The 13868-nt window shown below is 43.3% G+C and overlaps 1 protein-coding gene across 3 annotated transcripts; it reads right to left on the reverse strand.

Moving 5' to 3' along the window:
* Positions 1 to 154: 154 nt before the first annotated feature.
* On the reverse strand, positions 155 to 13474 carry LOC113451832 (uncharacterized). 3 transcript variants are annotated; one of them, XM_087928258.1, is made up of 3 exons: positions 13374 to 13449; positions 6170 to 6337; positions 155 to 2784 (listed from the first exon to the last, which is right to left on the reverse strand). In XM_087928258.1, exon 3 carries the CDS (start codon positions 1654 to 1656, stop codon positions 205 to 207), a length of 1452 nt encoding a protein of 483 aa, XP_087784384.1. In that variant the 5' UTR covers positions 1657 to 2784; positions 6170 to 6337; positions 13374 to 13449; the 3' UTR covers positions 155 to 204. The 3 variants fall into 3 exon arrangements, with proteins under 3 accessions (XP_087784384.1, XP_026579014.1, XP_026579015.1); XM_026723229.2 differs by lacking the exon at positions 6170 to 6337 and having other exon boundaries at positions 13374 to 13474; XM_026723230.2 differs by lacking the exon at positions 6170 to 6337 and having other exon boundaries at positions 13370 to 13444.
* Between the last annotated feature and the right edge of the window lie 394 nt (positions 13475 to 13868).

Consider the following 13868-nt stretch of genomic DNA (forward strand, 5'->3'; position numbering starts at 1 on the left):
ATACAAAACCATCCAAAATTCTTTTTGAGAAATTACACTACTTCTGCAAAAGAAAATATCCAGAAGATTCTGCTGATAACCACTTTCTTTTTCTCTCTACCCACTTAATCCTGAGAAAAGTTTGAAAAAGAACCAGGCCAGAATTCAAACAGTCAATTTCTCAACTACACTTTATGAATGGGAGATCACAAATGAAATTCAAGACTATTCTAAACTCAACTTTTGCCTCATGTGGATTTCCTTGTGTGCAATTAGGTATGATTTATGCTTGAAGTAAAGTCCACAGACTGGACATTTGAAAGATTTCTCCATGGTATGAGTCCGCTGGTGTATTACAAGATAGGAATTACGACTAAAACTTTTCCCACAATCAGGACATTCAAAAGGTTTCTCTCCTGTGTGAGTCCTCTGGTGATTCATGAGGTGGGAATTTCGACTGAAACTTTTCCCACAGTCAGGACATTCAAAGGGTTTCTCTCCTGTGTGAGTACTCTGATGGTTAATGAGGTGGGAATTCTGACTGAAACTTTTCCCACAATCAGGACATTCAAAGGGTTTGTCTCCTGTGTGAGTCCTCTGGTGTCTCATGAGGTGGGAATTTTGACTGAAGTTTTTTCCACAATCCGGACATTTAAAGCGTTTCTCTCCTGTGTGAATCCTCTGGTGTCTCATGAGATGAAAATTTCTAACAAAACTTTCCCCACAATCTGGGCATTGAAAGGATTTTTCTCCTGTGTGAGTCCTCTGGTGGTTCATAAGGTAGGAATTTCGACTGAAACTTTTCCCACAATCTGAACATTCAAAGGGTTTCTCTCCTGTGTGAGTCCTCTGGTGTATTATGAGATAGGAATCCTCGCTGAAACTTTTCCCACAAATGGGACATTCAAAGGGTTTCTCTCCTGGGTGAGTCCTCTGGTGTCTCATGAGGTGGGAATTTTGGCTAAAACTTTTTCCACAATCAGGACATTCAAAAGGTTTCTCTCCAGTGTGGGTACTCTGGTGATTCATCAGGCTGGTATTGTGACTGAAACTTTTCCCACAGATAGGACATTCAAAGGGTTTTTCTCCTGTATGAATCCTCTGGTGTACTACCAGAGAGGAATTCTGACTGAACCTTTTTCCACAGTCAGGACATTCAAAGGGTTTTTCTCCTGTGTGAATCCTCTGATGTATTACCAGGTAGGAATTCTGACTGTATCTTTTCCCACAGTCAGAACATTCAAAGGGTTTTTCTCCTGTGTGAGTCCTCTGGTGTTTCACCAGGCTGGAATTATCACTATAACTTTTCCCACAGATAGGACATTCAAAGGGTTTCTCTCCTGTGTGAATTCTCTGGTGTATCATGAAGTGGGAATTTCTAATGAAACGTTTCCCACAATCAGGACATTGAAAAGGTTTTTCTCCTGTGTGAGTTCTCTGGTGTTTCACCAGCGTGGAATTATCACTAAAACGTTTCCCACAGAGAGGACATTCAAAGGGTTTCTCTCCTGTGTGAGTCCTATGGTGTTTCACCAGGCTGGAATTATCACTAAAATATTTCCCACAGAGAGGACATTCGAAGGGTTTCTCTCCTGTGTGAGTCCTATGGTGTCTCATGAGGTGGGAATTTTTAATAAAACCTTTCCCACATTCTCGACACTCATAGGGTTTCTCCATGGAGTGAATCCTCTGATGTATTACCAGGCTGGAATTCTCCCACAGTCACGACAGTGAAAGGGTTTTCTCCTTTTTGATTCCTCTGGTGTATCACCAAGTTAGAATTACAACTGAAAGTTTTCCCAGTCAGGACATTCAAAGGGTTTCTCTTCTGTGTGAGTTCTCTGGTGTCTCGGGAGATGGAAATTTCTAATGAAGCTTTTCCCATAATCCTTTTCTTTTCATACAGTTTTTCCTAGAGTCAATCTACTGATGTATAATCAGAATGGAATTATGACTGAAAATTTTTCCACAATCAAGATATCCAAACGGTTTCACTTCTGTGTGAGTCCTTGGATGCTTCACCAGACTGGAATTCTCACTGAAACTTTTCCCACACAAAAGATATTCAAATGGTTTTTCTTGTGTGTGAGTCCTTTGGTGTCTCATGACCTGGGGATTTCTAATGAAACTTTCACACAATCTGCACACTCACACATTTTGTCCCTGATATGAGACCTCTGTTGTATAACCACATTGCTATGCTCACTAAAGCATTTACTACATTGGGAGCACTTTTATGGCTTCTCTCTTGTGTGGGTGCTTCTATGAACCCTAAGGGAGCTTTTTGACAAGATTTGGCCGCATTGAGGTAATTTTTATGGCTTTTCTCCTTTCTGGCTCTTCTAGTACATAATCAGCTGTGATTTGCCACCTGTGCAATAGGCAAATCTATGTAGCTTTTCCATAGCTGATATTCTTGAGGAGGATAAAAATACGGACGATGTCTTGTTTAGTGTTGCTTTAATTCAAGCAGTTTTCTTCCTCACAAGGAGAGGCCTGCATTCCTGTGTGTTCTACGTGACTCTTGTTATTGACCTTTTCCTCCCCACTGACTTCCAAATATTTCTCTTTTGCTGAATGAACCTCCCTTGACTTTTCACGTAATTTATCCTTGAGTTCTGCATAATCTGTTTATTCTTTCTTGATTTTCTCTCTTTTGTCTAAAGTTCTGGAGGAGGAGGAGAATTGTGTGTGGTTTCTGAAGGAAATGGAAAATATTTTGATTTTTGGCTTGATTTTCTTCCATTTTCAATGTCGCTTGTTATTTGCAGTTGTCCTGAGTGTTCTTATTGCCATCTTCTTTGTCTGTAAGATTCAAAGAAAAGCGGAACTTTAATTGTTTATAAAATGGTTAGAGATGATGTGAAAAAATAAGAAATTATATTACATAACATAAATATTATATTATATATTACAATGAAAAAGAAACATGCCCCTATACTGGAATAACCTCTTACATTATTTATGGTTCATTTGATACATGGAGGATTACTGAGCTGCATGTTCAAATTTCCATTCAAATTCAGTTGTTGATTGGGGTCAATCACAATTTTTTTTAGCAGTGCAAAGTGTTACCATGAAATATATCTGGAAGTACTGGATATAGATTATATAATTGCAGATATATGCCTATAGAAAGAAATAGATACATCCACCTATATATGTATGTATGTATGTATACATGGTGAAAATCTGTCTTTCAAACCTGACAAAATATCCTCAAATGGTTACAGTCAAACCTTCTGAGCTAAATTTAGGGATCTGTGGGTTTAAACTGATGGAATGATGCCTAAAGCCTCTGCAAGATTTGAAGCAACGCCTTTGCTCATGGAAGCCCTCCGCTACAAATAAGAGCAGAAAACACTTTCCACAACCCCTCTGCTGACATCCCATGTCATAGTAACTTTGAAGGCTCAGGGAAGAAGTGGTGAGAACTACCTGTGCAATGAAAGATGCCAAAAGGTCCTCAATAGCTATTTATTAGAAAATGCTGGATTAAGCATAACTGAACCTGGTTAATACATGGATGATAGAGAAAATAACCATACTTATTGGCAAGACATGGAAGTAAAAATACAAACACCGAATGGATGAACAGAGTTCCAATACTTGAGGAGTTGACATAAAGAAGAGGATGTCGTCAACTTGGTTTCCAAAGCACCAGAAAGCAAGACAAGAAGCAATGGATGGAACTAATCGAGGAGAGAAGCAACCTAGAACTTCCTGTTATGACAAACTCCTTTCCCAGGACACAATACTGACAGTGAGAACAATTAACGAGTGGAACAGCTTTTCTTCAACAATTAACGAGTGGAACAGCTTTTCTTCAGGAGTTGTGGGAGCTCCATCAGTGGTGGCTTTTTTAAAAAAGAGACTGCACAGCCACTTGTCTGAAACGAGCAGAGGAGAGGGGTAGAAGTTTCAGCTCATTCCAGCGATGGAGCACTGATAACATGTGGAGGGAAGCCATTCCCAAAGAATCAACCTTAACTTGAAACAGATTTTTAAAATCTTCCCACCGGAAGATTGCAGCCACCAGTTTCAGAGTTTACAGTACCAGTGGGCTTCAATCTGGGGAGGGAAGGAACATGCACCAGCAGCTGCTATGCTTCAGCCTAGCCTCAACTCACCTTCCAGCTGCTGCTTTGTTCCTTAGAAGAGCACAAAAGCCACTGTGCACACCACCTTCCTCCCATCGGTCATCCAGAAGAGGAAGTGCTTCTCCTCTGTGCTTCTCCTTTCCTCCCATCCTTTCTAGGAATACGGCGGACTCAGCCCCAGTGCAGCACTCTCCTCTGAGGGCCACTTGCTGGCTAGGCTGGCCTGAAAGCGGCACATCCCTTTGTTGTGGGCTAGATATGAGACCCAAAACAGAGGGGAGGGAGGGCGAGCACCTGGAGGCCCTGTGGAAGCCAAGAGCCAAGCAAAAGGTGGCCGAGCCTCGCCCTCCCCCCACCCCCAGGTGGACTGTACCCTTCGGCTGAGCACGGCAGGCCCAGAACAGGTCTCCCTCCACCACCTTATTATCTTTGTGGGCGGCAGCATTGAACAGAATGACCGCCACCTATACCTACCATCCTAGGCTTCAGCGACTTCATGGTCTACCCATGGTGCTGGTGGGGAAAATACACACAATGTCACCCTCAGCCCTCCGCATTTCAGCCTCTCTGCGAGGGAGGAGGCAATAGCGGCAGGCTTTGGAGCACCACAGAGCGCTCCAACAGAGACAACAAAGGGGATAACCCCGACAGCAATACTGGGAGCAACGGGCACTTGAGAGTGAGTGAACCTGCGAGGTGGGCGGGATTGTAGGAAGGACAAGCGTGGGAAGCAATGGTTGATGAAAAAGGACTTCGGTGTAAAAGAAACCTTATTTGGAGGCCGAGGACCCCCGCCCCTCACTCCGAATCATCTCATGGGGTTGCACCTCTGTTCGCCAAAAACATCCTTTTGCTTAAATGTCGGCCATGAGGGCTGGTGCATGCAAGACACTCCGAAGAGGCAGGTGATGTGAGCACCCTTTGCTCTCTCCCTCCTCTTCCCCCTAATCTTCCCTCAGTTTCATACAAGCTCATATGATTCTGGGTGGATGTGCTTTTCTCCTCTAGGGTGAACTAAAACATGCTGTCAGCCCTGAAACTATTTTGAAAATCTTCAGGGCTGCCACAGCAAGTCAGTTGCTGCTGGGGGAATATGAGGGGGGAGGTAGAGATAACTGGGGGAGTTATCAATAAAATAACATTCTTTCCCGTGGGACCCAAGGACCTTCCCACCAGGCGTTTGGAAGAGCGTGGACCGAGGTAGCCGAAGAAGGTCTGTGACAAGACCTTTGGGTTTTGATTTGGGTGGGGAGAACCTCATGTTCACCAACTATGCCAATATGGCATTCCTAATAAACAATTACTTCGAGGAGAATTCAAGCCGTAGAGTTTTGATTTCATTGGGCCTGTTACTTGGAACGCTGACATGTAGATCATTCCCTCTGACTCTTCGGTTGGCTTTATTTAAGAGATTCAGAGGCTTTGGGATCGTTGGAAGAGTTTCCAACTCCTAACCATAATAAAATGAGACATGATAAAGATGTGCACTAAAATAGGACACGCCAAAGAAAGAGAAAAAAGAAAAGTGATTAAACATATTAAGCCTTTTACTATTTTAAATTGTAGAAATTTTGCACATAGTTAAATTCCGGGTCACTTGGAGCTTGAGACTCAGGCCAAGGGACCTCTTGGTTTCTCCACAGGCCAATCCTGATCATCTCCTGGTCACCGAATATCCTTCAAAGGGATCAGATGCAATGTGACCTGTCTTTCTGAATCTTGTTGGTGAAATAAACAAGCTTGGAACGCTTTGGTGTCTTCCAATCCCAACAAAATCAGGATAATCCATCTGCGTAGCTAAAATATCAGTTTTGCTGCCACAAATGATGTTCCACTTTAACTGAAGGAATTTTTGAAACAAATTAAGGAATCCTGGGAGAGACGTGAAAGAACAGGAAAGGTCTCTCCTGTGTTGGAAAGAGAGCTTTATTGTCCCAATGTTTACAAAAACGCCGAAACTTTCCTCCCACCGCCCCAAGATCTATTCATGCTTCTTATGCAATGCTGTTTTAGAAATGAAACATTACCTACTGGACAATTTTTTTCCTCACGTTTTCCTATCAAGGGGGGAACCACAAAAGTATCAATACCTTGGTTCTGCTCACACCTCCCAGCCATCAAAGACTAACAAGGAGGCACCTCCAAGTGAAGGAGATCACAGCAGGACTTGCGAATAATGCTGGAGATCCTGTGCTCAAAACCACCATCCCTTTTCTCCTCAACTCAGTAGTCCTATAGCTCTTCTCGATGAAGGTCACCTGCAAGGCGGAACAGCCTTTACATCTGAAATTTTACACTGCTTTTGTCATTGCCTCAAACTCCTCCAATACACTTGCTATTCATATGGTTTCTTCCATTTGCATGTCTCATTCACAATTTGAGCAGACATGCTTGGTTCAATGAATTGTTAGGAAAAGATAAAACGCTGAACCCTATGGAATTGTTAGGAAAAGATAAACGATTTCTCTTTCCTCTTGTTTTCCCCTTGTATGAGGAGCCGCAATCTCTAACTATAGCCTAAGTGCTCTTATCCCAAAGAGATTCTGCCTGGGAAATTTTGGGTGGAAAATCTTGAGGATACCCAGGGAGAAGAAGGCTGGGACTCTGCATGGGGCATTTCTATCATTTATTATTGATAAAAATGGAGAGAACCCTCCTAAAAAGATTTTTGCTGAATTGCACCATTTCGGCAGAAATAAATATCCAGCTACTTCTGCTGCTGATGGCCAGCCAGATAGCCATTATCAAACTAACATGTTCCAATTTTTTCTTTCCTCCTTCCCATCTAATACTATGGCATATTTGATGACAAAAACAATCAAGCAAATTCTTTGTAGTCAAATAAGAGTCAATTTCTCAGCTGGACTTAAAATTCAAGCCTTCTCTACACTCATCACTTTAGGCCATCACTCATCACTTTAGGATAAGGGTGCAATAAGGGTGGAATGTTTCCTGAAGCACCGTCCACACTCAAGGCACTTAAATGTTTTCTCCCCTGTGTGTATAAGGACATGATTTATAAGGCTATCCTTAGTACTGAAATCTTTCCCAGTCTGGACACTTGTATGGTTTCTCTCCTGTGTGAGTTCTCTGGTGTCTCAACAGCTCAAAATTCCAAAGGAAGCTTTTCACACAATCTGGACACTGATATGGTTTTTTCCCTAGAGTGAATCCTCTGGTGTATCTGGAATTGTAACTGAAACTTTTCCCACAACCAGGACATTCAAAGGGTTTCTCTCCTGTGTGAGTTCTCTGGTGTTTCACCAGGTTGGAATTCTGACTGAAACTTTTCCCACAACCAGGACATTCAAATGGTTTCTCTCCTGTGTGTGTGTCCTCTGGTGTATCACCAGCTCATAATTCTCACTGAAACGTTTCCCACAATCTGGACATTCCAAATGGTTTCTCTCCTGTATGAGTCCTCTGCTGTGTCACCAGCTTATAATTCCGACTGAAACTTTCCCCACAATCAGTACATTCAAAGGGTTTCTATCCCGCATGAGTTCTCTGGTGTGCCAGCAGGCTGGAATTGTAACTGAAATCTTTCCCACAGAAAGGACATTCAAATGTATTTTTTCCCCATGTGAGTTCTCTAGTATCTCATGAGCGGCAATTCAGACTAAAACCTTTCCCACAGATAGGGCATTCAAAGGGTTTCTCTCCTGTGTTGTCTTGTGAGGTGGTAATTTCCAATGAAACTTTCACACCATCTGGACACTCTTATGTGATAGGTGTCCTGTGATGTATCACCATGTTGCCATGCTCGCTAAAATATTCACCACATCGGAAGCACTCGTATGGCTTCTCCCCTATATGGGTTGTTCCATGAACCACAAGGGAGCTGTTCTGACTAAATCTTTTGTCATATTCAGATAATTTGTATGGCTTTTCTCCAGTTTAGATCTTGCGTAATCAGCTATGATTTGCAATCTGTGCTTTTCCTACAATAAGCAGATCTATGGAGCTTTTCTCCAACTGATATTCTTGAGGTCAAAAGTATAGATGATCCCTTATTCGGTAGTGCTTTGATTCAAGCTGTTCGTTTCTTCCCAGAGCAAGGCCTGCATCATTGTTTGCCCTATGCACTGTGCCCAATGAGACCTTTTCCTCCCCGCTAACTTCCAGATATTTCAGTTTTTTTCTGAATGAAAAATAATATTCCTTGATCTTTCATGCAATGTATCCTTGAGTTTCGTATACTCTCCTTTTTCCCGCTCAAAATCTCATGTTAGATTTCTCTCTTTTGTCTATCAGCTGCTGGAGAAGGAAAATTGTGTGGTTTTCTGAAGAAAATTGAATATATTTTGATTTCTGGATCAATTTTATTTCCTTTTCAACGTTGCTTGTTATTCTCAGTTGTCCAGAGTGTTCTTATTGCCATCCTCTTTCTCTACAAGTTTCAAAGAAAAGTGTAACTTTAATTGTGTATAAAATGGTTGGAGAAGATGTGAAAAAAAAATACATTACAGTGAAAAAGAAACATGTCACATGCTAGAATAATAACCTCTTACATTAATTATGATTCATTTGATACATGGAAGACTACCAAGATATCTATTCAACCATGAAATTATGTTGTTGACTTGGGTCAATCACAAATTCTTAGCACTGCAAAGAGTTATCATCAAATATATCTGGATGTACTGGGGATAGATTATATAATTGTAGATGTATACATTCAGAAAGAAATGTCAGAGTATATTCATGAACTGGAATACAGCTTAGTAACAAGGTCAACCAATGAGAGGTGAATTGGGGGCTGAAACTTAAAGAGAGAATCTGGACGTGGTTTATCTCTGTTCTGTGCTCAGCTCTAAAGTGAAAGAAAAACTAACTTGCTTGTGTTTTTTGCTTATGTTACACTGAGAGAAACTACAAATGGTATTGTAAACTTTACCCATATTATTTTATATAAAAAGAAGTTTAATGAATCCTGCTGAGTCAGTCATCTGTGTGTTTTCTGGACTTGAATTTCTGCTGCAAACTCTAACAAGAAATACGGCTACAAAAACCAAATGAATATATGTGGAAGCAAATGAATATATGTGGAAGCTCCATGAGTTTTCAGCCTGACAAAATGTCCCAAAATGGTTACAGTCAAACTTTCTGAGCTAAATTTAGAGATGTGGGGCTTTAACTGATGAAATGTTGCCTAAAGCCTCTGCAAGTTTTGAAGCACCAGTTTTGCTCATGAAAGTCGTCAGCTGCAAATAAAGAGTAGAAAATACTGCCTATAGTCTGGTGACATCCCAATTCAAGCAGTCCTGAGTTACTGAGTGCAATTGGGACTGGCTTCTGTGTCACTATGCAGCCGGTTCTGAAGCCTGATGTCACATGACCGTGCCAATTTACATCTGTTCCTCTGCCATTGTTAAGCAAATCCCTGTGGGTTCTTAAAGGCAATTTCACAAACTGCAACTTGCAATTTCCTGCCAGCATTCCCACTAATTTTGCGTGTCAGAATCTAGCTCACAAATAGGGATCCTGAGTGTGAGATGCTGCAGCCATCATAAATGTACAACGGTTGGCAGAACCCAAGTCGGTGTCTCTCCTCTTCCTGCAACTTCATAACCACAGGAAGTGCTGACTTATTCAGGTCACCGATGAACACAGATTTCTGGACCAGGTGTACACCTGCTTTTATAGTGTCACTGTAACTTTAAAGGCTCAGGGAACAAATGGTAAGCGAGGACTACTTATACAACTGAACACCCCAAGGTTCTCAATAGCTTTTTTTTTTTTTTTAAAAAAAAGAACAGTTTGAACCTGGTTAATACATGGATGAGGCACCAATAGAAAATACTGTGCTTATTGGCAAGACATGGAAGTTAAAAAAAACAAAGATCCCAGAAAAAGACTAGTGGCAGAATCAGTCCAATTGTGTTGCCAAGAGAATAGCAAGTCCCTAACAGAATAAGTTATGAGTTGTAATGGACCTTGGAGGTCTTCTAGTTCAATCTCCTTCTCATATGCCTTATATCATTCCGGACAAATGGCTGACCAATCTTGTCTTAAAGCACGGGGGTCGAACTTGCCATGTCACGTTGCCATCACATGACATTTCATGACGTTTTCCCACTTTGCGGAGCTGGGGTAGGCGTGGCCTGCATGTGATTTATCTGGCCCGCAGGCCGCCAGTTTGACAGCCTTGTCTTATATTCCCTGTCCTTAAATTCCATTAGATTCCTAACTTTGTCGTCCAAAAGGTAGAAGAGGGAACTAGGGGTCTCCTAAAGTGATCTAAATTCTTACTGGCAGAGATGAAATTATAGAGGGGGTGGTGGTTTGAAATTGCTGGTAATTTGGAGGAGAGTGACCATGTCATACTGGAATTCGATATAAGGCAGACACAAGCCATAGAGCAAAGTAAAACGAACGTCTTAGACCAGTGGTTCCCAAAGTGGGCAGTACTGCCCCCCGGGGGACGGTGGGATGCCTTAGGGGGCGCTGAGAGGCAAAGGGGGCTGGCAGGGGGACGCTGGAGGCGAGCGGCGGGGCACAATTTAGGGGTGAAAAAAAATCCCGCTGCTGCCGTGTTCGAGGCGAGGCCCCGCAGGATCATCCCATTGACTTGCACGCTCTGGTGCAAGGAGCTCAACGGGGTGATCCCGCAGGGCCTTGCCCCGAATGCAGCGTTGGGAAAGAAGAGCAAAGACAGAGTGGCCTTGCTCTCCTTTTCAAACATCCTGCCGCCGCCGTGTTTGGGGTGGCAGGGCCTCGCCACGAATGCAGTGTTGGGAAAGGAGAGCAAGGCCCTGCAGGTCCACCCCATTGAGCCTCTTGCACCAGAGGCACCTGCCCAAGCAAGTCCGAACAGAGCGGTGCATGAAGTCAATGGGGTGAGCCTGAGAGAGGGAAAGAGAAAGGAAAGAGAGAGAGAGAGAAAGAGAAGGAAGAAGAGAAGAAAGGGAAAGAAAGAAAAAGGGACAAAGAAAAGGGGGGATGGAAGGAAGGGGCAGAAACCTGCTCACAAGTTAAGGTGTGTGTTGTTGTGTGTGTGTGTCTCTTGAAAAAGAAATAAAAGGAGGGAGGGAGGAGAAAGATAATGAGATATCTAGTCCAATCATCTGCTCCAGCAGGGTTAGAAGGGAGTGTGTGTGTGTGTTCTCTTTGTAATTCACCAATACATTTTAGTTTTTCCTTCTTCAGAATTGGCACTGTAACACATTGGGGAAAAGTAATTTTTTAGGGTGGAGGTCTGGTCCAATGGATCCTGTTTAAAGCCTCAACAAAATGTGAGAGCTTCCTGATAGTCTTGGCCATGTTTCATCCACAAAACCTTTAATTAATAGAAGCCAAAGATATTTCAATGTGCTGGCAAAGATGTTTCAGTGTGGAAAAGGGCCTCAAAACTAGGCCTCATTTCAATCTGATGCAACAGGTCTCTCTCTCTCCCTCTCTCCCCTCCCTCCTCCATACCTCCATCCCTCCTTTCTTTGTCCCTTTTTCTTTCTTTCTGTTTTCTCTTTCTTTTCTTCCTTCTCTCTTTCTTTCTTTTTCTCTCTCTCTCTTTCCCTCTCCCAGGCTCACCCCATTGATTTGGTGCACCGCTCTGCTCGGACTTGCTTGGGCAGGTCCCTCCAGTGCAGCGGGCTCAATGGGGTGGACCTGCAGTGCCGGCACCTAGAATGCGGCAGTGGCGGCATGTTTGAAAAGTAGAGCAAAGCCAGAGGTCAGTAATTTTTGCTGCAAAGAATCACAAAAGCTTCTGGGTTGTGCACAAGAAGGGACGGACATGTCAATGCAATTCAGCAACATAAAATAAAGAAGCACAAATAAAACAAATCAACAAGAATTGGCAAAGCATCTCTGATTAGATTTTATTCACTACTAGAATCTAATCAGAGTTGCTTTGCTGATTCTAGTCCAATGACCTACTCCAGCAGAGTTGGAAGGGAGTATGTGTATATGTGTTTGTTTGCATGACTGTCAAAACTCCAAAAACAGGTCAAGTAGTTCTGGGGAGGCCAGTCATAAATTAGAAAACTTGCTAAGCAATCAGCCATTAAGTGAGGACCACTTGTATTTGGTTTGCCAGTCACCACACCACACCACCCAGTCATGTGACCAGCAAGCCACGCCACCAGTCACGTGACCAGTGAGCCACACCCACCCAGTCAGGTGACCAGCAAGTCACGCCCACCCAGTCAGGTGACCAGCAAGTCACACCCTCAAATTAGGCCACACCCACAGAAATTTGAATCTCTCCCCTGGGTGGGGGGGGCACTGAGGATGAGTTTGTAGCACCAAGGGGGCGGTGGACCGAAAAAGTTTGGGAACCACTGTCTTAGACTTTAAAACAGTTGATTTTAACAAACCAAGAGACAGCTTGGGAAGGATTCCATGGATGAAAATCTTAAAGGGGAAAACAACTCAAGAAGTTTGAGAAACTCTGGCTGCCTAAACCGAGGGATAGAATCAAGATCACATGATGTATTAGTGCCAATTTATAATCCTTTGGTTAAGATCACACTTGGATCACAACTGCAACCAGTTTTCATCAACACAATATTAAAAAGGCGTATAAAAAAGCACAGAGAAGAGCAATAGGGATAATTAATGGGCTGGAGGCTAAACCATATAAAGGAGGGTTACAGGAATCGGTATGTCTAGTCTAGTGAAAGAAAAGACTAGGGGGTCACATAGTAGCAGTGTTGCAATACTTGAGGAGGGGTCAACTTATTTTCCAAAGCACCAGAAAGCAAAACAAGAACAAATGGATGGAAACTAATCAAAGGAGAGAAGCAACCTACAACTAAGGAAACATTTCCTCACAGTGAGAACAATTAGCCAGTGGAACAGAATGGCTGCAGTTTTCTGCTGCCTGGATGATTTAAAAAGTTTCTTTTGAGTTAAGGTTGGTTCTTCGGGAATAGCCTCCCTCCAGAGGCTGTGAGTGTTCCTTCACTGGTGGCTTTGAAACAAAGACGGGACAGCCATTGGTCTGAAATGATTATTAAGACCTCCAAGGTTCTTTGCAGCTGTGTTACTCTGTCACAAGCCTCCAGCGATGGGAAGCCCCCACAACCTCTGGAGGGGAGCCATTCCCAAAGGATCCACCTTCAACTTGAAAGAGGCTTTTTAAATCTTACCCCCCAGCAGAAAATTGCAGCCACCAAGTTTCACAGCGTGCAGCCCCAGCGGGCTCCGATCTGGGGAGAGAAAGAACCTGCAGCAGCAGCAGCAGCAGCAACTGACACGCTTCAGCCCAGTTGCTTCTCTGCTTCCAGGCCGTGGAGGGAACCGAATCTGCTCTCGGACTCTCCCCGCACCTGAGGTCCCCAACTCACTTACCAGCTGCTGCTTCGATCCGTGGAAGAGCACCGAAGCCGCTCTGCCCACCACCTTCCTCCCATGAGCCATCCGGAAGAGGAAGCTCGGCGAACTGGACTTTCTTCTACTCTTCCCCTCGCCTTCCAACCTTTCTAGCAGTACAGTACTCGATGGTTTTAAACTCGTTTAAGCTCAACTACAGAAACCTCCGGCTGTGCTGTCGGTTTTGTAGGCGCAAATGTTGCCTACTAATCTCCAGATAGGCAGAAAAACACGCTTGTCCCGTCTCCACCTAAGGCGCTTGCAACATATTTCCACTGATTAAAGGCTATTAAGTCGTTTTTGACTTCGAGCAACCGACCTTTTGCAATTGAGCCAAGTGAAACAGTGAAATGGGATGGGATCTTAACGAAGATTGGTTATGAGCTCAGCCCTAAAAGTTGATGTTTTGACAGAATCGGCTTTTTTAGGGGTGACTCTCAGTGAAGATCAAAGATCTCTACATCCCAAAACTTT

The sequence above is a fragment of the Pseudonaja textilis genome, chromosome 2 (assembly GCF_049901715.1).
Source record: "Pseudonaja textilis isolate UNSWEBS1 chromosome 2, rPseTex1.2, whole genome shotgun sequence".
Taxonomy (NCBI): domain Eukaryota; kingdom Metazoa; phylum Chordata; class Lepidosauria; order Squamata; family Elapidae; genus Pseudonaja; species Pseudonaja textilis.

Coding starts and splice junctions, on each gene's coding strand:
- LOC113451832 (XM_026723229.2), bottom strand. CDS start 1,656: ATGGAGAAACCCTATGAGTGTCGAGAATGTGGGAAAGGTTTTATTAAA.